Here is a 26870-nt window from a genome sequence, read left to right on the forward strand (position 1 = left end):
TCAATAAGCGATGGGTTTGTTTAAGGTCTGGAAATGAAAGATTGCTTACTGTTGCCGTGTCTTGTAAATATTTGTGTGTATAGTACTTCTTTTTTATTTCTCTGCAGGAGCACCCAAGATGTCATTTTAATGACTAGGAAATCATTTTGCCTGAGAACTTTAAAAATAATTTACTTTAAATTTTGATAAACTAGGGTAATCCACTAGTAGGGGTAATGACTAATCTATTCTCTTTTCACTCCAGTGACTTTCTAGACTTTGTACATTAGAATCTAACCCCCTGAAAAGTCATTCTCTTTTGTCAGAAGAGTAACAGCCGTCCTTTGCCACCTTTATTTTTATCTCTGAAAGAGGAGGAATTGTCAGTTACTTGGTCCTGAAACATCATGTGTAGGTAGAACCAATTTTAAACTGCACTGTGAACCGGAGGAAGAATAAACTGGTGTGTACACATAGGTTCTCCAGGGACTTTTTGGTTAGCTACACTGTGAAATCTTGGAGCTTTTGTACTGTATCTTGTCTCATTTTCCTGTTATGAAATGGGGATTTCAGTATCATTTTTCTTGTCTGTTTTCAGATCACAGAACTGTGTGGCGCAAAGCGTGTTGGTTATTTTGGTCCAACGCAGTTTTATGTTGCCCTGAAATTAATTGCGGCAGCACAGTCTGGCCTTCCTGTGCGGCTAGAGAGTATTAAATGTGGTAAGTATGTCACATTTATGTCTTATTGTCCATGACAGATTTCTTGTGTGATGAGAACAAATTTTAGTGGGTTAAAGGCCTGTTGTTTCATACAGCTTTTGTGGAATTTCTCCTCACTTTCTCCAATACCTCTGTAAAAAAAAAAAACACAAGAAAACTTATCAGGTAACTTAATTTCTTTCTTTGTTGCTCTTTCTTTCGTAATGGGGGGAAAATGCAGAGAGCAACCTGAGATTAGTTCCTTTTAACTGAGTTGCAGTTAAAATACATTTTGTTCTTTCAGCAGGTAGAGATTGGGGCAGGAATTCTAGAGCCTCTTGGCAAAAGAATACCTTTCAGTCTACTTTTGCCCTGGAGGGCTGGGTGATGTCAGTGGAGGCTCTTTGGGGATAAGGGGAGGAGTAACTGGGAGAGTCTGAGTGGAGCCCTTCCTGGCCCTGCCCTGGCATATCAGCTCTGATCATTCTTTCATTCTTCAGTCCCCAGAGCACTAGTCTGATGAATGTTAAATAATTTGGGGATACCAAAATTTTGGTGGGATGAATTTATATTCTCAAAGGTAAAAGAAAATTGATTTTATTAGAGCATTTGGAGGTTTGTAGAAAAATCATGCAGAAAGTACAGAATTCAAAGTTTTGATTTAATATTTTTTAAAAAAATTTCATCATCCCTGCGTGTGCTTGAACACTTTCTACCACTTAAGTGAAAAGCAAAGCCCCAGTTATTAGCATTATTTGTACTGCCTCACTATTCATTTAAAAAATCTGTATGAGGAAGGTGATTATTCAAGGGATGCACTGAGATCCTCTTGTTAATTCACTGATACAACTTACTACGTGGGAGCTTTTTTTCTTTCTTTTCCTCATTTTGAAACAAAAACCACTCACCTGCTCATGCCTGTCCTGTGAAGTCTCTTTATAGAGATCTAAGTGGATTTAGGATTTAGGGCTAGTCCCTGATAAGTTTGTAGGACAACCCTGAAGAGCTGAGAGGTGGGAATAGCTGGCTGTGGAAGACAAAGCCCCTGGCACTCCCCACAGGTGCCCTGAATCATCATGTCCATGTTTTCTAAGGGCCTGGTATGTGCCAGACACTGTGGGTTGGTATTTTACATGGGTTATCTCATTTGATCCTCACAATCGAGGTGCTTGTGTCAGTTTGGATTGCCTAGGAGAGGCTGTGATAACAGACACCATCAAAATCTCAGTGCCATAACAAAGCCAAGGTTTGATTCCCTGTTTTGCAGTGGGTGGGGTTGACCTTCCAGGGCAGCTGCCCTACATGTGGTGGCTCAGTGATCCTGGCTACTTTATCTCGTGGCACCTCCAACTCAACACCCATTTCCACAATTGCCACAACAGGGAAAGAGTCCGCTGGAGTTTCTCACATTGGCAGTTAAATGCTTTGGCCTGGATGTGACTCCCATTCCTGCTGCTGACAGTGCCTTGGCCAGAGCTTGTCACCGGGTGTTCTGGTTTGCTAATGCTGCCATTTTGCAAAACACCAGAAATGGATTGGCTTTTATAAAGGGGGTTTATTTGGTTACAAAGTTACAGTCTTAAGGCTGTAAAATGTCCAAGGTAAGGCATCAACAATAGGGTATCTTCACTGGAGAAAGGCTATGGGCATCCGGAAAACCTCTGTTAGCTCGGAAGGCATGTGGCTGGCGTCTGCTTGCTCCCAGGTTGTATTTCAAAATGGCATTCTCCAAAATGTTGCTCTTGGGACATTTTGTCCTCTCTTAGCTGCAGCTTCTCTTCAAAGTTTCACTCTCAGTTGCTCTCTAAAATGTCAGTCTTAGCTGCTCTGAGCTCCTTCTGTTTGTGAACTCTTTAACATGGCTCCGGTGATTTAATTCAGACCCACCCTGAATAGGCAGGGGTAACACCTCCATGGAAATTATCCAATCAAAGCTTTTGCCCACAGTTGATTGAGTCGCATCTCCATGGAAACAATCAATAGGTTCCAACCTAATCAACGCTAATATGTCTGCCCCCACAAGATTGCATTAAAGAATATGGCTTTTTCTGGGGGACATAATATATACAAAGCAGCACACCTGAGTTCGCCCAACTGCTGGGTGCATTGGGGAAAATAGAATACTCTCGGTGACTGGAAGGAGACGAGAACTGCTTATGAGGGAGCAGCTGGTACTGTTGTTATCCCTAACTTACAGATTTAGAAAATATGTTTTGGGGGCTTGAGTGACTTGCCTAAGGATGTGAGGTTAGTAGAGTTTGGCACCTGGAATGCAGTGTCTGGTTCCCATGCTCTTAATTGTTATGCCAAATAGCCTCTCCTCAGTTATTCTTTGAGTTTAGAAAGATGCTGGCTGTAATCTGTAACCTTGGAATATTTTCCAGATGTGAGAAATCTGACCCAAAAGGCATCCCTTAGTATTACATAATTTGGCTCTTCAAAGTAGGCTTCCTGATGGAGCATTGCTTCAGCATGCTTGGTGTTCATTGCTACAAGTCATAGCAGTGATTGAGAAGTCACTTGCTTTGATTAAAGATGAAAGTTTTTTCATATTGAAACTTGATTTGGATTTGTGTTGGGCTATAGAAATTGTTTTTCCATTGTAAGTGGTCGTAGACTCTTCCAACTTTATCTTCTGGAAATGTTAGAGCTGCTTTGTTGTTATAAAGGATGTCAAAAACTTCTATAGTGTCTTTTCGGTTTGCTAATGCTGCTGTTACACAAAATACCAGAAACGGATTGGCTTTTACAAAGTGGGTTTATTTGGTTACAAAGTTACAGTCTTAAGGCCATAAAGTATCCAAGATAAGGCATCAACAATAGGGTACCTTCACCAAAGGAAGGCCAGTGGTGTCCAGAAAACTCTGTCAGCTGGGAAGGCACTGTCATGTGGCTGGCATCTGCTCTGGGGTTCTGGTTTCAAAATGGCTCTCCCAGGATGTTTCTCTCTAGGCATCTGGGGGTATTCTCTTAGCTTCTCCCAGGCAAACTCTGGAGTAGCAGAAGTCTACTTTCAGTGGCTGTCTTCAAAATATCTCTGTTGGCTGCAGCAGCAAGCTCCTTCTGTCTGTGCTCTTATACAGCTCAAGTGATTTAATTAAGACCCACGCTGAATGGGCAGAGCCACACCTCCATGGAAATAATCTAATCAAAGGTATCACCCACAGTTGGGTGGGTCACATCTCCATGGAAACAACTAATCCAAAGATTCCAAACTAATCAACACTAATACATCTGCCCTCACAAGAGTGCATCAAAGAATATGGCTTTTTCTGGGGGACGTAATATATACAAACGGGTACAACACCAACTACAAAGACTGCAAAACTCAATTCAATTAGATTCTGACTACCTGGAGTTAGGCTGGACCCCACAGGATAAGGGCCATCCTCTACAAGATTCCCCTAGCCAGATGCAAGTTCGGGGGCCCAGGCCACCTGCACTTCTGACCAGATTGGCTACAAATTAGGGGGTTCCCACCACCCCCTTGGGTTTGATAATTCTCTAGAATGACTCGCAGAATTCACTGAAAGCAAATTTACTTAGCTTTGTTATAGTAAAAGGATACATGTAAGAAGCTGCCAAAAGAGATACAAAGGGCAGGGTCTGGGAGGGTCTCAAATGCTAGTTTCCAGTGTTCTCCCCATGTGCATCAGAACACTTCATCCCCCTGGTACAGCAATGTCATTATCAATCATGGAAGCCCACTGGGGCTTTGAGTGTCCCAAATTTATGTAGGCCTGATGGCTGGAATCAGTGTCCATGTGGTTGAACTCAGTCTGCCCAGAAGTTAGGGAGGTGGACTGATAGGATGTGGTTCACGGCTCCAAACCCCTAATTGTGTCACTGGTGTTTCTGGTGGGGCCAGCCCCTATCCTGAGGCTGCAGGTGTGGCTGGCCAGCCTCTGTCATCTCCTTAGCCTAGGAACTTTCAGCTGTGGTCCTGGCCCACCATGAAGAACAAAAGTCCCCCCCTATCACAGGAAATCCCAAAGATTCAGAGGTTCCCTCGCCAGGAACTGGGGACAAAGACTAGCTAAATTTTCATTATGCTACAGTTGTGTAGGAGAATATTTAAACTTCTGACACTTTCGTTGCTTAGTTTAAGTTAGACTGAATTATTTTGCCTGTTTGTGCCTGGTTCAACAGCTTAATTTCCTGGGAAGTGTGTGTGTGTGTGTGGGGGGGAGTTGTCTAAGTTACCACTGTGTAAAGTATTAGTGTTTTTTTTGCAAATATAAGACTTTCTACACTGTGATGCTTTCTTACATCAGAGGGTTTAAGTATACCCAGAGTTAACTGTGAATTAGCTGCCTTCATTTAAGGATTTCTTAAATAAAAGTTATTTGCAGCCAGCATATGTTGTGTAAGAATGAGGACAAGTTTGAGCCAAACTTTGATCTGCTGCACAGAATTTTCCAGTTTGTTGTTTGAAATTTATTAGCCTAATCTTTGCCCACAAAACCTTGAAGAGCTCAGAAAGTTCTCTTTGAGAACCTAATCTGAAAGGCTGTGGTAAATCCAGTGACACCCAAGGAGTTGTTGATGGATAACCTTATTTCCTGGATGATGTGTTCCTGGGCTTATGTGTTAACCTTTAACCCCTAGCCTTGCCCATTTTCATTAAATGGCCAGAAACCCAGAAGTCATCCTCCATTCCTCCTTTTCCCTCATTCCTGTATTTACTCCATCAAGAGTCCTGGCAGTATAGCTCCAATCTCACTGCCTGCCCCCTCCATCTCTGTGCCCCTACTAGACCAGGCCACCTGCAACCCCTCACTTAGATAACATGATGGTTTCCCTACTGGTTCCCTTCTCTTTCTCTACTCCAGTCTATTTTCCTATGCAGCAGTAAGGCTGATCATTTCATCCTCTGCTTCAATCCCTCTGTGCCAGTTTGGATGTATTATGTCCCTCCAAACACCATGTTCTTTAATGCAGTCTTGTGGGGGCAGACGTATTAGTGTTGATTAGGTTGGAATCTTTGGATTAGGCTGTTTCCATGGAGATGTGACCCACCCAACTGTGGGTAATGCACTTGATTAGATTATTTCTGTGGAGGTATGGCCCTGCCCATTCAGGGTGGGTCTTAATTAAATCACTGTAGTACTTCAAAAAAGAACCATGCAGGCCCAGATGCGTGCTGCAGCTGAGACAGACATTTTGAAGATAACCATTGAAAGCTGATGCTGACATTTTGGAGAAGGCCATTTTGAAACACAACCTGGGAGCAAGCAGATGCCAGCCACATGCCTTCCCAGCTAACAGAGGTTTTCCGGATACCAATGGCCTTTCTCCAGTGTAGGTGCCCTACTGTTGATGCCTTACCTTGGACACTTCATGGCCTTAAGACTGTAACTTTGTAAACCCCCTTTATAAAAGCCAATCCATTTCTGGTGTTTTGCAAAACAGCAGCGTTAGCAAACCGGAACACCCTCCAATGGATTTCTTGTTCCCCTTAGTGCAGAATTCAGAATCCCTGCGCTGATCTTAAGGCCCTGTGTAATCTTGTGCCTGTCTACTTCAGCCTCATCTTAGACTTTCCCCCTTGCTCACTGTCCACCAGCTCCACTTGTCTTCTAGCCATTTCTGGGCAATCTCTTTCCTGCTGCAGGCCATATGCCCATGCTATCTTGAGGTCTTGGGTTCCTAGGGGTCTGTTCTTCCCCATCTGCTTCCCATGTCTGCCTCTTTCTCATGATTCAGGACTCAGAGATTGTCCCCACCATCATGTCTAATGTAGGTCCTGACAAAATTAAGTTTTTTAAAAATTAAAAGCCATGACTCCCATACAAATTTAAAGTGAGCACGTGTCAAATATTTATTGAACTCATTAATGAAGGAACCAGCATATGGTAAAGCTGGTTTAAGAAAGTATAGGCAAATCAGAAGTATTTATAGTCATGGAAAGAGTGAAAGTTGGAATAAGATTGCTAAATTACGTCTGAGATTGATTAATGTCCTGCAGGGCAATAAAACTGCAATTTGGGCATTGTATTCTTTTCTGAGATGGAATTCATTTGCATTGCTCTCAGACAAGAAGTATTTGTTAGCTAACAGTTTTCTACAAGTTAATAGCTAATCATTCAGAATTGTAAAATATCTAATCAAGAGTAGAGAGTAAGGATCTAAGACTGGAGGAGAAAAGGCTCTGAAGGACTTTATTGGTACATAAGAAAAAATTGGAATATAGACTGTAAACTTTATATCAACGTTAAATTTCTTGAACTTGATAAATCACTGTACTTAAGGTTATTACATACGTGACTGTCCTTGTCTATAGGAAATGTATGTGGAAGTATTATGTGTTCAAGGATTATGATGCATGCAGCCTGCTCTTAAATGTTCAGTAGATAGATTGATGGATGGGTGGATAGATAGACAGGTAATAGAGTGATATGGCAAAGGTGGCACAATGTTAAAATTTGTGGATCTGGGTGTCTGGGTCGGAGGGGTATGTTGGAGTTCTGTGTGGGATTTGCATTTCTTTTTTTGCAACTGTCCTGTAAGTTTGAAATTCTTTCAAGGTAAAAAGATTTTAAAAAAAGTAAATAGTAAGTCAAAACAAAAGTCCACATCCCTAGGGCTTTAGGAAGTCCTTGGCTAGGCCTGTTAACTAATGCCCCTGTGCCCTAACCCCCTTTCTGTTATTCTCCTTCAGCATCTTTGTCCTTCATAGCACTTACCAGAGCTTGTACGTATTTCTTTATCTGTTTGACTAATTTTTTGTCTCTCTTCCTCATTAATCTGTAAGCTTTTACTGAAGGGGAAAGGAAGAGAGCCTGGTAACCCTGCATTGTGGGACACTGTAGGCACTCAGTATGTACTTGTTGAATGAGTGAACAGATGAATGAGTGAATGAATGAAGAAATGAATGTTGATGCATGGAGAGTGAGTCTTAACTATGTGTCACCCTTGAAGTACAATCATTGGAGTTCAGTTTCCCCTGGAACTTCTGAGCGGCTTCTACAGAAGTCATCCTGCTCTGCCTCTCCTCTTTCTCCCCCACTGGTTCCCAGTCTTGTCTGCACTAGACAGAGCTTCAGGTTCACAATACCAGGGGCCTGGGCCCCACCCCGAGAATTCTGCTTTAATTGGTCTGGTGTGCAGCCTGAGCAGAGGAGACTTTTTAAAGCTCCCCAGTGATTCCTGGATGCAGCCAGGTTGGAGAATGACTTCTAATGAAAGAGGAGGAGAGCATTTTCAGGAACTTTGCTTTTAAACTATGAGTATATATTTGGTTTTACCAGGGCCTGGACTAGGGTGAGGCTGGAGAGGTGCCCAGAGTACATTATTTGAGGGGGCACTCATTCTCCGGTCCTGTGAACGCCAGTGCTGGGTTTACATGACCCTGAGAGCGAGTGCCTTCTTAAATACTGCACACTGAGCATCTGTCTGGCCTGGCTCTAGTCCTGAGCCTGGGCTAAACAGATGGTGGAACAGTTTAGGATTGCAGAAAGAGAGGAGAATTCCTGATGAGGAAACCATGTGGCCTACCTTTGCTTTGGGAGCTTGTGATGGTTTGGAGCTGTATGTACCCCAGCAGCCCGGACAGCCTAAGATAGTGTATTACTGATGGGGGGGCGATGAGGGGCTTGAAGGACATCCTCATCCCAAGAGGCCATCTGTGTGCTCCCCTCAGTATGGTCCCTGGATCAGCAGTGTCCGCAGCACCTGGGAACTTGCTAGAAATGCCCATTCTCGGGCCCCAGCCTGGAGCCTCTGAATCAGAGGAGCCCTACGGGTGACTCTAGTGCTGAAGTTTGGGAGCCACTTGTCCGGCAACACTAGTTCTGCCTCTTGCGGAGCCATCTCTTAGAACTATGTGAAGCATGCTTTTAAACTGAATCCATTCCTGTGGGTGTGAGCCTATTGTAGGTAGTACTTTTGCTAAGGCTACTTCAATTAAGGTGTGACCCACCTCAATCAGGATGGGTCTTAATCCTATTACTGGAGTCCTTTATAAGCACAGTGGAATTCAGAGGCAGAGAGAAAAAGCTACAGAGGGAGCAGCCAGAAGCTGAAGGTCAGCGGAACCCAAAGGAGAAGGGAAAGACCTGGAGATGCTGCCATGTGACAAGCTAAGGAAAAAGGATTGCTGGCAGCCAGCTCCAGAAGGCCACAGTCTTAGGGAAGAACGCATCGCCTTGATCTTGCCTTGATGGTGCCTTGATTTGGACTTTTTTTCCAGCCTCAAGTCGTGAGCAAATATCCCATTGTTTAAGCCAACCCATTGTGTGGTATTTGTCATAGCAGCCTGGAAGCTAAGACAGAGCTGCTCTACCTTTCTTCTTTCTGAGGACTGGACCTGAGGAGGTGAGGACTGAGGGAAGCATTAGGCAAGATCTAGAGGAGGGTTCCTAATGTTTTGTGTGCCATGAACCCCTTTGGCAGTCTGAAACCTATGGGCCCCTTCCCTGAATAATGTTTTAAATGCCCACAGAGACATAAGATTATAGAGGAAGCCAATTATATTGTAATACTGTCAAAATATTTTTTAAAACTGTGTTATATAACAGTGTACATGCTTCTTCATTAATGCATTCATTAAGGGATCTAACAGTGATCTAGTAGTGATGAGCATAGAACATACTTCAAGACACCTGCAACATCTGTGATGTGACCTAAAAGTTGCTGATTTCTGTAGGTGAGAAAGTTACAGGGATTGCTAATGGTACAATACTGGTTTGTTGCTTACATTCATAGTGGAAAGAAAGGCCAAATTTCAGTTAGAGTAGTGAAAATGAAGATGTAATTTTCTTTCTTATCCAAAGTGATGGAGCCTGTGATTTCTTTCCACATACTTTTGGAAGTTTTTCAACCCCAACAGTGTAATAACTACAATGGTTGAAGTCTGTGGGGCTGTGTTCCCCACATAGGTTCATGGTCTGGTGACAGTCTGGCACAGTTTGCAGTGAATGGAGAAAGAATCAGGACAGAGAGTTATTTATAAAATTAAATGTATTCAATTCTAAGATTGTTCTTTATTTTTCCCTTTTTGCCAAATGTCCTTTTATGAAGTTGATAATGGGTGCTAGTTTGGGGAAAATTGTTTTCTTGGCAACCTTTTTTTCTTTGAAATTTTTACCCTTCCATGAAATTCCAAAATTTAGGAACCCCTGTGCAGTCATGAGTCTACCATCAAGACTAAGGCAAATTATTTAACTCCTTTTGGTTCCTCATTTATTTATAAAACAGTGGTTCTCAACCCAGGTGAGTTTGCCTCTCCAGGGAACATTTTGCAATAGCTGGAGACATTTTTTGTGTCATGACTAGTGAGGGATGCCACTGGCATTCAGTAGGTAGAGAACAGGGGTGCTGCTAAACATCCTATAATGCACAGGAGAGGACCTCCCCACCCCCACTCCAAAAACACAACAAACCCACAACCAACCAAACCAAAAAACCATAAAATTTTCTAGTTCAAAATGTCAGTAGTGCTGATGTTGAGAAACCCTTTTGTAAAAGACGGATCTAGACTTTTAGGGGTAGTAGGGACTGCAATCCTGCCTCCTCACTTTCTGTGCCCTAGTGTTTTAGATTACACGAGAGACAGGTAGAAGGATTTTGCAGAAACAAGTCCTGTTCCAATGTAGGTAGACTTATCTGGGTTCCCAATGTAGGTAGACCTATTTTTTTCCAAACAGGAATTCAACTCTTAGCCAAGCAAAAACAGAGAAAATCAATCTTTTCAGTCTTGTGGGATCTGCCTGCCCATTTGGCAAATGCTCCCTGTCTCTTAGGACTAGAAGAGAGATTCTTTGGATGTGACAACCAATTTGGTGATCCCTAGAGAAGAGCACCCCTCAGGGTGGGGTAGGAAGCCCAGGGGTGGGGTAGGAAGCCCATGAGGTAAGGCAGACTGCCTGGAGTGAGTGTGTAGGGGCAGTGGGCAGTTCCTGATACATCAATGACTCCAAACTGAGACAGAATTTTGATTTCTAAATACTGTAATGGAAACTCTTACTAAGCCAAGATCAAATCAATCTTTTGGCTTAGTATTCAACCCAATCTCCCTTTCCCTTTTTTCTTTTCAGTGGTTCCTTTGGCAATTTCCTTCACAGCCTCTCTCCTTCTCAGCCTTGCTACAGCGACCCAGAGCTGCTATGAACAAATTCCACCTGCTCAGGCTGACCCACAGTCTGGTTGGACGATTTTGTTTGCCAGTTCTTCTCCACCCTACTCCCGTGTTCTCGGCTCTTATCGTTGGTCCTCCCTAAGGAAGGCTACTTACTGATCAGTGATTTTCAACCTTTCCTTCTTTTTTTGTTTTAATGCTGGGATTGTAAATATTATCAGTGAATGGGTTTTTTTTGGTACAATAATATTTCATGAAAGTGAGATATACATTGTTTGTCATTTTGTGTCTGGCTTAGTCCATGAAACATGATATCTTCAAGGTTCATCCATGTTGTAGCATGCATCAGAATGTCATTCCTTTTCATGGATGAATGACATTCCATTGTGTGTATAAAACACATTTTGTTTATCCATTCACCTGTTTATAGACACTTGAGTTGCTTCCACCTTCTGGCAACTGCCATGGAACACTGGGATGCAAATATCTGTTCAAGTCCCAGCTTTAGGTTATTTTTTATATATATCTACAAGTGGGATTGCAGAGTCATGCAGAAATACCTAACTTTCTGAGGAACCCCCAAATTGTTTTCCAAAGTGGGTGTACCACTTTGTTTCCCCCCAATTATGTATCAGTTTTTCTATTGCTCTCCTACACTTTTTACTTTCCATTTTTTTAGTAGTAGCCATTTTATTAGGTGTGAAATGGCGTCTTGGGGAATTGGTTTGGATTTCTTTAATGGCTATTGATATTAAGCTTCTTTACATGTGCTTACTGGCCACTTGTTTTATCATTTTGGAGAAATGTCTATTCAAGTCATTTGCCCATTTTTAATTGGGTTGTTTGTCTTTGTTGTGAGTTGTAGGATTTAAAAAAATATTCTGGATATTAAACCCTTATCAGATATGTGGTTTGCAAATATATTCTCCCACTCTGGAAGTTGCCTTTTTACTTTCATGATGAAGTCTTTTGATGTACAAAAAAATATTAATTTCGATGAAGTCCCATTTATCTTTTTTCTTTTATTGCTCATGTTTTTGGTGTCAAGTCTAAGAAACCATTGCCTAACACAAAGTCTTGAATATGTTTGCTGGTGTTTTCTTCTAGGCATTTTATAGTTTTGGTGTTTATATTTAGGTCTTGATGCATTTTGAGTTAATTTTTGTATATGGTGGGAGTTAGGAGTACACCTTCATTCTTTCACAATTGGATATCCAGTTTTCCCAGCACCATTTGTTGAAGATATGATTCTTTCCCCATTGAGTGGACTTGGCACTCTTGTCAAAAATGAATTGGCCAAAGTTGTGAGGGTTTATTTCTGATTCCATTGGTCATGTCTAAACTTGTGCCAGTATCATGCTGTTTTTTTTTTAAAGCAGTTTTATTGAGATTTATTTCCATACCATACAATCCATCCAAAGTGTACAATCAGTGGCTTTTAGTATAATCACTAAGTTGTGCATTCATCACCACAGTCAATTTTAGAACATTTTCATTTCTTCAAAAAGAAAACCCCAAACCCCTTAGCAGTTCCCTTTCAATCCCTCTGTCCTTCCCCAGCCCTATATAACCACTAATCTAATTCTGCCACTATAGCTTTATTTATATTTACATTTTATTCAAATGGAATCATGCCATATGTATTATTTTGTGGCTGGATCCTTTCATTTAGCATAATGCTTCTTTTTGTTACTATTTTTTTTAGTTAGAAAAGTTGTAGGTTTATATAAAAGTCGTGTAAAAAATACAACATTCCCACATATCCCCCAACTGTTGTCACTTTGTGTTGGTGTGGGACCTTTGTTATAATTGCTGAAAGAATATAAAAATATTACTGTTTTTGATTTAACTCTGCCTTACTTGCCTGTGGCTCCTGTTGCCTGGAGGGCAAATTCTGGGAGGAGGGTCATGCTGGAGAGAACTTTCCCAAGTCAGTATTTCCCAGCCTAAACTGGCCCAGGGACCCATGATGGACATGCAGATCAGTTCCACAGAGCCCTGGGGAAAGGGTCAGGAAAGATACCAAAAAGCCTTTATGATGGTTTCCTGAAGCTGTGCTTCCCTGGTTGCCCAGCACATGGTGCTCTTCAGCAAACTGTTCTACCCAGCCCTAAGGAGGCCCGGTGTCTTTAAACCTCCCCCCAGCCCTAAGGAGGCCCGGTGTCTTTAAACCTCCCCCGCCTTCAACCCTGTCAGGGGCAGGGTTGAAACAGTGGCCACTGCAGTCAGTGTCCGGGGTGGGCTAAAACAGCGGTTCAGAGCCAGGACCCAGCGATCTAAATTCACCATTCAAAAGCTGTGATCAGTACTTGGCTGTGGCCCCACACCCCATTTTTAGGGCAGAGGGTTTCCATATTCCTCCCCTCCTGTAGCACCCAGCCAGGGACTAGACCCCAGGCGGGTCGCCTCGAGATTTTGGGATGGGCACTGGCAGCTGCTGTAGAATGAGTTAGTCACACCCCCCCCAAGCCAAACTGTATCCAGCTTTATTAAAGATACATTTCATAACCAGTCATGGTATTTCAGGCAGGATATGGGCAGACAGATGTTACCAGTCTACAACAATGTTCAAGCTCCCTTCTTCTATAGACTACCAAAATCAGACAGCCACTATAAAACCCGTTGAAGTCTTCATTTGTTGTTCTGAATGGAGAAAGTTTAGAGTGAGGGTTGGCATTACACATTTAGCATGTTGTTTAACAACCTTTCACGAGCCGACCCTGACTTCCACAAAATGAAATGAAAACAGTGGAGTTCTCAGTATGAAGATACACAGTCTTGCTGTTCTTTTTTTTTTTTTTTTTTTTTTTTTTGTGAACATAAGTTTTATTCATTTCTCTAAGAACAAATCCCTATAATGTAATTGCTGGATAAAGAAGTGTGAAAAATGCAAAACTCTGATATATTTTTCCAAATGCTCTTTAGAAAGATGGAAAAAATGTACAATCCTACCAGAAATATATGAAATTTTCTGGCCATGGTTAGTGCTCAATAAATATTAGCTACATTAATTAACTTGCTTCCATGCAATATTGCCAAAAATTGGTATTAAAACAGAAAATCCAATGTGAAATACTGTATTTTGTTAATGCTTTACTTTGAACTGGGCACTTTCTCATAGGTTTATTGACAATTACTATTTCTTCTTACGTTGCTTGCTTTTTTCTTCCTTTTATTTTTCTAATAGAATGTCAATCATTCTCTTATTACTTTGTTAAATTTTTATAGACTAAAAATATAGTCTTTGTTTTACATATATAGCAAATATATGTCATTTGTTTACAATGCTTCTGTCTTTGTACTTCAGAATGTTTACATTTTTGTACAGCCAAATCTATCAATCTTTTCTTTGCTAAAATACTTCAAAAGACCTTCCACAGCTTGTGATCAGATGTATGTTTTCCTATACTTTTTTTTTAATCATCATTTTATTGAGATATATTCACATACCACGCAGTCATACAAAACAAATTGTACTTTCGATTGTTTACAGTACCATTACATAGTTGTACATTCATCACCTAAATCAATCCCTGACACCTTCATTAGCACACACACAAAAATAACAAGAATAATAATTAGAGTGAAAAAGAGCAATTGAAGTAAAAAAGAACACTGGGTACCTTTGTCTGTTTGTTTCCTTCCCCTACTTTTCTACACATCCATCGATAAACTAGACAAAGTGGAGTGTGGTCCTTATGGCTTTCCCAATCCCACTGTCACCCCTCATAAGCTACATTTTTATACAACTGTCTTCGAGATTCATGGGTTCTGGGTTGTAGTTTGATAGTTTCAGGTATCCACCACCAGCTACCCCAATTCTTTAGAACCTAAAAAGGGTTGTCTAAAGTGTGCATAAGAGTGCCCACCAGAGTGACCTCTCGGCTCCTTTTGGAATCTCTCTGCCACTGAAGCTTATTTCATTTCCTTTCACATCCCCCTTTTGGTCAAGAAGATGTTCTCCGTCCCACGGTGCCAGGTCTACATTCCTCCCTGGGAGTCATATTCCACGTTGCCAGGGAGATTCACTTCCCTGGGTGTCTGATCCCACGTAGGGGGGAGGGCAGTGATTTCACCTTTCAAGTTGGCTTAGCCAGAGAGAGAGGGCCACATCTGAGCAACAAAGAGGCATTCAGGAGGAGACTCTTAGGCACAAATACAGGGAGGCCTAGCCTCTCCTTTGCAGCAACCGTCTTCCCAAGGGTAAAACTTATGCTAGAGGGCTCAACCCATCAAACCACCAGTCCCCTATGTCTGTGGTCATGTTAGTAACCATGGAGGTGGGGTAGGCGAATACCCCTGCATTCTCCACAGGCTCCTCAAGGGGGCACTACATCTTTTTTTTTTTTCCTTGTTTTTCTTTTTTCTTTTTTTTTTTTTTAACTTTCCCTTCTTTTTTAAATCAACTGTATGAAAAAAAAAAAGTTAAAAAGAAAACAAACATACAATAAAAGAACATTTCAAAGAGACCATAACGAGGGAGTAAGAAAAAGACAACTAACCTAAGATAACTGCTTAACTTCCAACATGTTCCTACTTTACCCCAAGAAAGTTACCTAATATAGCAACATTTCTGTGAACTTGTTCCTACTATATCCATCAGAAATTAACAGACCATAGTCATTTCTGGGCATCCCCAGAACGTTAAATAGCTTATCTGTTCTTCTTGGATTATTGTTCCCCCTTCCTTAATTGCTCTCTACTGCTAGTTCCCCTACATTCTACATTATAAACCATTTGTTTTACATTTTTCAAAGTTCACATTAGTGGTAGCATATAATATTTCTCTTTTTGTGCCTGGATTATTTCACTCAGCATTATGTCTTCAAGGTTCATCCATGTTGTCATATGTTTCACCAGATCGTTCCTTCTTACTGCCGCATAGTATTCCATCGTGTGTATATACCACATTTTATTTATCCACTCATCTGTTGAAGGACATTTGGGTTGTTTCCATCTCTTGGCAATTGTGAATAATGCTGCTATGAACATTGGCGTGCAGATATCTGTTCGTGTCACTGCTTTCCGATCTTCCGGGTATATACCGAGAAGTGCAATCGCTGGATCGAATGGTAGCTCTATATCTAGTTTTCTAAGGAACTGCCAGACTGACTTCCAGAGTGGCTGAACCATTATACAGTCCCACCAACAATGAATAAGAGTTCCAATTTCTCCACATCCCCTCCAGCATTTGTAGTTTCCTGTTTGTTTAATGGCAGCCATTCTAACCAGTGTTAGATGGTATCTCATTGTGGTCTTAATTTGCATCTCTCTAATAGCTAGTGAAGCTGAACATTTTTTCATGTGTTTCTTGGCCATTTGTATTTCCTCTTCAGAGAACTGTCTTTTCATATCTTTTGCCCATTTTATAATTGGGCTGTCTGTACTATTGTCATTGAGTTGTAGGATTTCTTTATATATGCAAGATATCAGTCTTTTGTCAGATACATGGTTTCCAAAAATTTTTTCCCATTGAGTTGGCTGCCTCTTTACCTTTTTGAGAAATTCCTTTGAGGTGCAGAAACTTCTAAGCTTGAGGAGTTCCCATTTATCTATTTTCTCTTTTGTCGCTTGTGCTTCGGGTGTAAAGTCTAGGAAGTGGCCGCCTAATACAAGGTCTTGAAGATGTTTTCCTACATTATCTTCTAGGAGTTTTATGGTACTTTCTTTTATATTGAGATCTTTGGTCCATTTTGAGTTAATTTTTGTGTAGGGGGTGAGGTAGGGGTCCTCTTTCATTCTTTTGGATATGGATATCCAACTCTCCCAGCCCCATTTGTTGAAAAGACCATTATGACTCAGTTCAGTGACTTTGGGGGCCTTATCAAAGATCAGTCGGCCATAGATCTGAGGGTCTATCTCTGAATTCTCAATTCGATTCCATTGATCTATATGTCTCTCTTTGTGCCAGTACCATGCTGTTTTGGCAACTGTGGCTTTATAATAAGCTTCAAAGTCAGGGAGTGTAAGTCCTCCCACTTCGTTTTTCTTTTTTAGAGTGTCTTTAGCAATTCGAGGCATCTTCCCTTTCCAAATAAATTTGATAACTAGCTTTTCCAAGTCTGCAAAGTAGGTTGTTGGAATTTTGATAGGGATTTCATTGAATCTGTAGATGAGTTTGGGTAGAATTGACATCTTAATGACATTTAGCCTTCCTATCCATGAACATGGAATATTTTTCCATCTTTTAAGGTCCCCTTCTATTTCTTTTATTTTTTTTTTATTTTTTTTTTTTTTTTAATCATCATTTTATTGAGATATATTCACATACCACGCAGTCATACAAAACAAATTGTACTTTCGATTGTTTACAGTACCATTACATAGTTGTACATTCATCACCTAAATCAATCCCTGACACCTTCATTAGCACACACACAAAAATAACAAGAATAATAATTAGAGTGAAAAAGAGCAATTGAAGTAAAAAAGAACACTGGGTACCTTTGTCTGTTTGTTTCCTTCCCCTACTTTTCTACACATCCATCCATAAACTAGACAAAGTGGTGTTTGGTCCTTATGGCTTTCCCAATCCCATTGTCACCCCTCATAAGCTACATTTTTATACAACTGTCTTCGAGATTCATGGGTTCTGGGTTGTAGTTTGATAGTTTCAGGTATCCACCACCAGCTACCCCAATTCTTTAGAACCTAAAAAGGGTTGTCTAAAGTGTGCATAAGAGTGCCCACCAGAGTGACCTCTCGGCTCCTTTTGGAATCTCTCTGCCACTGAAGCTTATTTCATTTCCTTTCACATCCCCCTTTTGGTCAAGAAGATGTTCTCCGTCCCACGGTGCCAGGTCTACATTCCTCCCTGGGAGTCATATTCCACGTTGCCAGGGAGATTCACTTCCCTGGGTGTCTGATCCCACGTAGGGGGGAGGGCAGTGATTTCACCTTTCAAGTTGGCTTAGCCAGAGAGAGAGGGCCACATCTGAGCAACAAAGAGGCATTCAGGAGGAGACTCTTAGGCACAAATACAGGGAGGCCTAGCCTCTCCTTTGCAGCAACCGTCTTCCCAAGGGTAAAACTTATGCTAGAGGGCTCAACCCATCAAACCACCAGTCCCCTATGTCTGTGGTCATGTTAGTAACCATGGAGGTGGGGTAGGCGAATACCCCTGCATTCTCCACAGGCTCCTCAAGGGGGCACTACATCTTTTTTTTTTTTTCCTTGTTTTTCTTTTTTCTTTTTTTTTTTTTAACTTTCCCTTCTTTTTTAAATCAACTGTATGAAAAAAAAAAGTTAAAAAGAAAACAAACATACAATAAAAGAACATTTCAAAGAGACCATAACGAGGGAGTAAGAAAAAGACAACTAACCTAAGATAACTGCTTAACTTCCAACATGTTCCTACTTTACCCCAAGAAAGTTACCTAATATAGCAACATTTCTGTGAACTTGTTCCTACTATATCCATCAGAAATTAACAGACCATAGTCATTTCTGGGCATCCCCAGAACGTTAAATAGCTTATCTGTTCTTCTTGGATTATTGTTCCCCCTTCCTTAATTGCTCTCTACTGCTAGTTCCCCTACATTCTACATTATAAACCATTTGTTTTACATTTTTCAAAGTTCACATTAGTGGTAGCATATAATATTTCTCTTTTTGTGCCTGGATTATTTCACTCAGCATTATGTCTTCAAGGTTCATCCATGTTGTCATATGTTTCACCAGATCGTTCCTTCTTACTGCCGCATAGTATTCCATCGTGTGTATATACCACATTTTATTTATCCACTCATCTGTTGAAGGACATTTGGGTTGTTTCCATCTCTTGGCAATTGTGAATAATGCTGCTATGAACATTGGCGTGCAGATATCTGTTCGTGTCACTGCTTTCCGATCTTCCGGGTATATACCGAGAAGTGCAATCGCTGGATCGAATGGTAGCTCTATATCTAGTTTTCTAAGGAACTGCCAGACTGACTTCCAGAGTGGCTGAACCATTATACAGTCCCACCAACAATGAATAAGAGTTCCAATTTCTCCACATCCCCTCCAGCATTTGTAGTTTCCTGTTTGTTTAATGGCAGCCATTCTAACCAGTGTTAGATGGTATCTCATTGTGGTCTTAATTTGCATCTCTCTAATAGCTAGTGAAGCTGAACATTTTTTCATGTGTTTCTTGGCCATTTGTATTTCCTCTTCAGAGAACTGTCTTTTCATATCTTTTGCCCATTTTATAATTGGGCTGTCTGTACTATTGTCATTGAGTTGTAGGATTTCTTTATATATGCAAGATATCAGTCTTTTGTCAGATACATGGTTTCCAAAAATTTTTTCCCATTGAGTTGGCTGCCTCTTTACCTTTTTGAGAAATTCCTTTGAGGTGCAGAAACTTCTAAGCTTGAGGAGTTCCCATTTATCTATTTTCTCTTTTGTCGCTTGTGCTTCGGGTGTAAAGTCTAGGAAGTGGCCGCCTAATACAAGGTCTTGAAGATGTTTTCCTACATTATCTTCTAGGAGTTTTATGGTACTTTCTTTTATATTGAGATCTTTGGTCCATTTTGAGTTAATTTTTGTGTAGGGGGTGAGGTAGGGGTCCTCTTTCATTCTTTTGGATATGGATATCCAACTCTCCCAGCCCCATTTGTTGAAAAGACCATTATGACTCAGTTCAGTGACTTTGGGGGCCTTATCAAAGATCAGTCGGCCATAGATCTGAGGGTCTATCTCTGAATTCTCAATTCGATTCCATTGATCTATATGTCTCTCTTTGTGCCAGTACCATGCTGTTTTGGCAACTGTGGCTTTATAATAAGCTTCAAAGTCAGGGAGTGTAAGTCCTCCCACTTCGTTTTTCTTTTTTAGAGTGTCTTTAGCAATTCGAGGCATCTTCCCTTTCCAAATAAATTTGATAACTAGCTTTTCCAAGTCTGCAAAGTAGGTTGTTGGAATTTTGATAGGGATTTCATTGAATCTGTAGATGAGTTTGGGTAGAATTGACATCTTAATGACATTTAGCCTTCCTATCCATGAACATGGAATATTTTTCCATCTTTTAAGGTCCCCTTCTATTTCTTTTAGTAGAGTTATGTAGTTTTCTTTGTATAGGTCTTTTACATCTTTGGTTAAGTTTATTCCTAGGTACTTGATTTTTTTAGTTGCTATTGAAAATGATATCTTTTTCTTGAGTGTCTCTTCAGTTTGTTCATTTCTAGCATATAGAAACATTACTGACTTATGTGCATTAATCTTGTATCCCGCTACTTTGCTAAATTTGTTTATTAGCTCTAGTAGGTGTATCGTTGATTTCTCAGGGTTTTCCAGATATAAGATCATATCATCTGCAAACAATGACAGTTTTACTTCTTCTTTTCCAATTTGGATGCCTTTTATTTCTTTGTCTTGCCGGATTGCCCTGGCTAGCACTTCCAGCACAATGTTGAATAACAGTGGTGACAGCGGGCATCCTTGTCTTGTTCCTGATCTTAGAGGGAAGGCTTTCAGTCTCTCACCATTGAGTACTATGCTGGCTGTGGGTTTTTCATATATGCTCTTTATCATGTTGAGGAAGTTTCCTTCAATTCCTACCTTTTGAAGTGTTTTTATCAAAAAGGGATGTTGGATTTTGTCAAATGCTTTTTCAGCATCTATTGAGATGATCAATTGATTTTTCCCTTTCGAGTTTTTAATGTGTTGTAATACATTGATTGTTTTTCTTATGTTGAACCATCCTTGCATGCCTGGAATGAACCCCACTTGGTCATGGTGTATGATTTTTTTAATGTGTCTTTGGATTCGATTTGCAAGTATTTTGTTGAGGATTTTTGCATCTATATTCATTAGGGAGATTGGCCGGTAGTTTTCCTTTTTTGTAGCATCTTTGCCTGGTTTTGGTATTAGATTGATGTTAGCTTCATAAAATGAGTTAGGTAGTGTTCCATTTTTTTCAATGTTTTGAAAGAGTTTGAGTAAGATTGGTGTCAGTTCTTTCTGGAAAGTTTGGTAGAATTCCCCTGTGAAGCCATCTGGCCCTGGGCATTTATTTGTGGGAAGATTTTTGATGACTGATTGGATCTCTTTGCTTGTGATGGGTTGGTTGAGGTCTTCTATTTCTTCTCTGGTCAGTCTAGGTTGTTCATATGTTTCCAGGAAATTGTCCATTTCCTCTACATTATCCAGTTTGTTGCCATACAGTTGTTCATAATATCCTCTTATAATTTTTTTAATTTCTTCAGGATCTGCAGTTATGTCACCTTTTTCATTCATTATTTTGTTTATATGGGTCTTCTCTCTTTTTGATTTTGTCAGTCTAGCTAGGGGCTTGTCAATCTTGTTGATCTTCTCAAAGAACCAACTTTTGGTGATATTTATTCTCTCTATTGTTTTTTTGTTCTCTATGTCATTTATTTCTGCTTTAATCCTTGTTATTTCTTTTCTTCTACTTGGTTTAGGATTGGTTTGCTGTTCATTTTCTAGCTTCTTCAGTTGATCCATTAGTTCTTTGATTTTGGCTCTTTCTTCCTTTTTAATATATGCATTTAGTGCTATAAATTTCCCCCTTAGCACTGCTTTTGCTGCATCCCATAGGTTTTGGTATGTTGTGTTCTCATTTTCATTCGTCTCTATATATTTAGCAATTTCTCTTGCTATTTCTTCTTTAACCCACTGATTGTTTAGGAGTGTGTTGTTTAACCTCCAGGTATTTGTGAATTGTCTAAGTCTCTGATGGTTATTGACTTCTAATTGTATTCCATTGTGGTCAGAGAATGTGCTTTGAATAATTTCAATCTTTTTAAATTTATTGAGGCTTGTTTTATGTCCCAGCATATGATCTATTCTGGAGAAAGTTCCATGAGCACTAGAAAAGTATGTGTATCCTGGTGATTTGGGATGTAATGTCCTGTATATGTCTGTTAAATCTAATTCATTTATCAGATTGTTTAGGTTTTCAATTTCCTTATTGGTCTTCTGTCTGGTTGATCTATCTATAGGAGAGAGTGCTGTGTTGAAGTCTCCCACAATTATTGTGGAAACATCAATTGCTTCCTTTAGTTTTGCCAGTGTTTCTCTCATGTATTTTGTGGCACCTTGATTGGGTGCATAGACATTTACGATTGTTATTTCTTCCTGCTGAATTGCCCCTTTTATTAGTATGTAGTGGCCTTCTTTGTCTCTCAAAACATCCCTGCATTTGAAGTCTATTTTATCTGAGATTAATATTGCTACACCTGCTTTCTTTTGGCTGTAGCTTGCATGAAATATTTTTTTCCATCCTTTCACTTTCAGTTTCTTTGTGTCCCTGTGTCTAAGATGAGTCTCTTGTATGCAACATATTGATGGTTCATTTTTTTTGATCCATTCTGCGAATCTATATCTTTTAATTGGGGAGTTTAATCCATTTACATTCAACGTTAAAACCGTGAAGGCATTTCTTGAATCGGCCATCTTATCCTTTGGTTTATGTTTGCCATATTTTTCCCTCTCTCTATTAATATCCTTTATTGTACCCATACCAAATCTCTTTAGTACTGAACCTTTCTCCAAGTCTCTCTGTCCTGTCTTTGTTTCTCTGTCTGTAGGGCTCCCTTTAGTATCTCCAGTAGGGCAGGTCTCTTGTTAGCAAATTCTCTCAGCATTTCTTTGTCTGTGAAAAATTTAAGCTCTCCCTCAAATTTGAAGGAGAGCTTTGCTGGATAAAGTATTCTTGGCTGGAAATTCCTCTCACTCAGGATTTTAAATATATCGTGCCACTGCCTTCTTGCCTCCATGGTGGCTGCTGAGTAGTCACTACTTAGTCTTATGCTATTTCCTTTGTATGTGGTGAATTGCTTTTCTCTTGCTGCTTTCAGAACTTGCTCCTTCTCTTCTATGTTTGACAGTGTGATCAGTATATGTCTCGGAGTGGGTTTATTTGGATTTATTCTATTTGGAGTTCGCTGAGCATTTATGATTTGTGTATTTATGTTGTTTAGAAGATTTGGGAAGTTTTCCCCAACAATTTCTTTGAATACTCTTCCTAGACCTTTACCCTTTTCTTCCCCTTCTGGGACACCAATGAGTCTTATATTTGGACGTTTCATATTATCTATCATATCCCTGAGGTCCATTTCGATTTTTTCAAATTTTTTCCCCATTCTTTCTTTTATGCTTTCATTTTCCATTCTGTCATCTTCCAGGTCACTGATTCGTTGTTCAACTTCCTCTAGTCTTGTAATATGAGTGTCCAGAATCTTTTTAATTTGTTCAACAGTTTCTTTAATTTCCATAAGATCATCCATTTTTTTATTTAGTCTTGCAATGTCTTCTTTATGCTCTTCTAGAGTCTTCTTGATTTCCTTCATATCCCGTACTATGGTCTCATTGTTCATCTTTAGTTCTTTGAGTAGCTGCTCTAGGTGCTGTGTCTCTTCTGGTCTTTTGATTTGGGTGCTTGGGCTTGGGTTATCCATATCGTCTGGTTTTTTCATATGCTTTATAATTTTCTGTTGTTTTTGGCCTCGTGGCATTTGCTGAACTTGATAGGGTTCTTTTAGGGTTTGTAGACCAATTGAAGTCCTTATCTCTAATTTATCAGATCTACAGCTTCGTGGAGTACACTTTCTCTAACTAACCAGCAGGTGGTGTCCACGAGCCACCTGTTCTCCACAAGCCAGTTCTCCCCTGCTTAGCCTTTTTGGTGAGTGGGGGAGTGAGTCTTGTGGGGTCCAACTGGTGTGCCAAGCTTGCGTGTGTAGTTGGTGTTGCCTACCCTGTATGTGGGGCGTGTTTCTGGGCAGTCGGGGAGGGGGGGTGGCCCTAACAATCAAATCTCCCTGATGATCCTAGAGTTTTAAAGCTGCTGCAATAGTCTAATCCTTCAGTTCAGTCCTGCCACAGTTTGTCTCTGCCACTGACCCACAAGTCTTTGGTATTGGCGTATGGCTCCTGAGACTTGCAAGTGGGCCCCTCTTCCAGGCTGTGCACCCCGGGTCCTCTGTTGAGGGATGACTGTGCTATGTCACAGGTGAGTGCCGTCCCCCCAGGGCAGTTCTGGGCTGCTGGGCTGTGTAGGGAGGCTCCCAGTCTGCTGAAATGATGGCTGAATGGGGCTTTGTTAATTCACACTGCTCCACCTTCCCAACTCTGGGACTATCAGCTGAGGTTGCAGGGAAGGCTAATGTCCACGCCCAGTTTTGTGGTGTGTGCCTGTTATTTGAGGCACTTCCGTCACACTGGGTTGTCTGGGGCAGCTCTGGGCTATGGGGCTGGCGATGGGCAGGAGTGTTTCCTGTCCACCAGGATGGTGGCTGTGAGCGGACACCCCCCTTTTCTTGGGAAGTTGTGTTGTTTAGTGAATTTTCTCAGGCAGTGGATTATTGCCTTTTGTCTCAGAGCTCTCTTAGTTCTGCTCTTGACTTGACGTGCCCAAATAGCAATTCTTTGAAGCTTTCTGTATTGGGCTTCTTAGAGTAATTGTTTTAGAAAAAGAAAAAAGGATTTAAAAAAAAAAAAAAAAAAAAAAAAAACGGCCCTCCTCAGAGATCTAATGGGTTATTGAAATGCTAATAGACAAAGCAACCAGGGCCATTAAGGAAAGGTCCACAGGGCAGAGAGATCAGCTTTTCTTCGGGATTTGCATATGCGCCTCAAGGCCTGAGCTCCGCCCTTCCCCTTTCTGTGTTCACCAGAACTGCAAAAATCCTCTGCTTTTATTTTGGAGTTTTTCGTGTTGTTTTTTTTCTATGCCTGTCTCCTCTCTGCTGGGCTGGCTGCTCTCAGATTCTCTGGTGTCTGGTCTCAGTCTATCTATGGTTGGAGTTTGAATCAGTAGAATGAGTTTCCGATAAGGGCTACCACTGCAGTTCTCCCTTCTCCTTCCCGGAGCTGACAGCCCCTCCTCCCAGGGGACTGAGCCTGGCAGGGAGGGGCGCGGGTCCCCTGGCCTGAAAAACTTACAGATTTCGCTGATCTCAGGAGTTCGACATTTTCATGAGTGTTGTATGAAGTATGCCCAAAGACAGATTGCTCTGTGGTGTCCAGTCCACGCAGTTCCTGGCTTTTTACTTACTTTCCTGGAGGAGTAACTAAAACTTACAGCTCACCAGTCTGCCATCTTGCCCCGCCTTCTCTCTTGCTGTTCTTTTGAGGGACGCCATCTCAGGGGCCTCACTGGAAAGTCCAGATTGCCTGTCATTCTGGGTACCAGCTTTTGGGTGTCATGTCCCCACAGGTGTCTCGGTTTAAGGGAGTCAAGTCTATGCTGAAAACACAGAGACAGAAGAGGACATAAAAAGGGGTTTTCGTTTTCCCATACCACAAGGCATTTGTGCCAAGGTAGCTAATGTGTGTCATTGTCAGGGAGTCCCTCCTCCTGGGAGTCAAGAGACTTTTGCTAGAAAGTGCTTTCTCCCATATCATTCCAGCTTTGGAGACATTCTGTTCGTTACACTTGCCTTTTACCCCAAAAAACAGAAATGAAATGTCTGTGTGCTAACAACATAGCTTAAAAAAAAGGGAGAACATAATTCTACGTTTTTATAAAAACTTGATAAAAATAGTATTTCAAACTATACAGTCAACAGAAGTACACAGTGATCAAAAATGCACACACTCTACTTGGCATCTCCAGCATCTTCAGCTTTCTGTGCCTGGTCTATTTTGGCATCATTTTCTGCAGATTTACTCCCATCCTTGGCAGCATCAGCTTGCCCCCTTTTCCCTTTGGGTACCTTCTCTCCCTACTTTGCAGGGGCCTTTATAGGCTTGTGTTCTGGCTTTGGAGGAAAAGGTGTAGCAGGTAACCTTGCAGATTTTCTCGGTGGTTTGTCCTTCATGTTGGCTTTATCTACTTTAGCATCCCCTTCAGTCTTTCTCTTGGGCATGGTGGCAGTGGTGGTGGTGCGTATGTGCTGGACGCAGGGATGCAGCAGCCCATGGGCTTTTGTCAGCCTGGGGTCATTCTCACCTCTTCTCACTGTTCCACTAAACTTTTTATCGCAGTTTCTTACTGTCTTCGTCCCATTCTTTCCTGGATGCTGTACAGTTCTCCCCTTGGCTCTGGAGCCCCGGAACCATTGTTTCAGACAGTTTTTGCCTGTCCTTGAGCTGCTGTTGAAGGAGGAGTGAGTCCTGGAGCATCCTACTCTACCATCTTCCCCCCAAGTCTGTCCCCAACCTTTCCTTTCAGTAGCTGTTCTTTTATGGGATTCTTTGATAGTTTAGTAAAAGCTCTGGACTGTTTTCCCAGAAAAATGCACATTGGCATTGATGTACAAAATGTTGTCTTCAACTTCAGGGGCTTCTGGACTCCAAGAATCTATTCCTTGACCCCAGCATATGCAGTGCATGAATGTACACAGAGTATATAAGTTGGAAGAGGCCTAGAGATCATCTCCCTTTACCTAAGGGAAAATTAAGGCGCAGAGAGGTGATATAATGGGGATACTGCTTTGTAGTGGCAGAATCCAGTGGAGTGTGGGTCTCCTAACTCCCAGATTCTACCTGTGATATGTTCCGTATATGTAACTTATTCCCCCCGCCCCTCAGAATTACAAGATCACTCTTTCCACTCCAGTATCCATCTGCCTCTCCAGCTATCTAGCTATCCATTTGCAAATTGGTGAGAGGTCTTTCAAGAGTCTTGGATAGATATTGTAGGTTGGAGACTTGAAAGTGTTGGTCAACCCAGATCTGGGCTGAGAAGTCCAACCTGATGTTTTCTTCCAAGGTAACCTCAGGGAAGTGTATGGGGACTACTTTGCTTTGGGATTATAGAATGCTATTGTTGTTATTTTTGTTAACCTGTAAGTAGCTGGTATAAATGGATAGCAGTGAAAAGTGGATGGAAGAGAAAGGGAGCCAGGAGTAGTTTTGTTGTGGCTGTAGCTCGGCCATCTTATTGTTGCATGACTTAGACCAGACCTGCCCTTCCTTTCCTTTCCTCACCTATGGGTTTCTTTAGACCATTTTCCGGATCTGAAATGGCAGTTTCATGCTGAGTATTCAAACCTACAATAGAAAGAATGTTATATAGAAGAGTATATTTTAATTTTAGGATAGCACTGTACCTTAGTGGCTAAGACTATGGTCCCCAGGAACAGATTGCCTAAATTTGAATCCTTGCTCCATCAACTTTCTATTTGTGTGTGCTTGGGCAAGTTTCTTAAATCTCTCTGAGTTTC

General features: G+C 41.1%; 1 protein-coding gene across 1 annotated transcript in view; it reads left to right on the forward strand.

Moving 5' to 3' along the window:
• The window catches only part of LOC119523330 (ralBP1-associated Eps domain-containing protein 2-like), a 237802-nt gene that overhangs the window by 92302 nt on the left and 118630 nt on the right, over window positions 1-26870 (forward strand). The window contains exon 3 of the mRNA XM_037822099.1: window positions 578-701. Within this exon, the coding sequence (XP_037678027.1) occupies window positions 578-701 (124 nt within the window). The remainder of the gene's footprint in view (window positions 1-577; window positions 702-26870) is intronic.

This window comes from Choloepus didactylus, chromosome X (assembly GCF_015220235.1).
Source record: "Choloepus didactylus isolate mChoDid1 chromosome X, mChoDid1.pri, whole genome shotgun sequence".
NCBI lineage: Eukaryota > Metazoa > Chordata > Mammalia > Pilosa > Megalonychidae > Choloepus > Choloepus didactylus.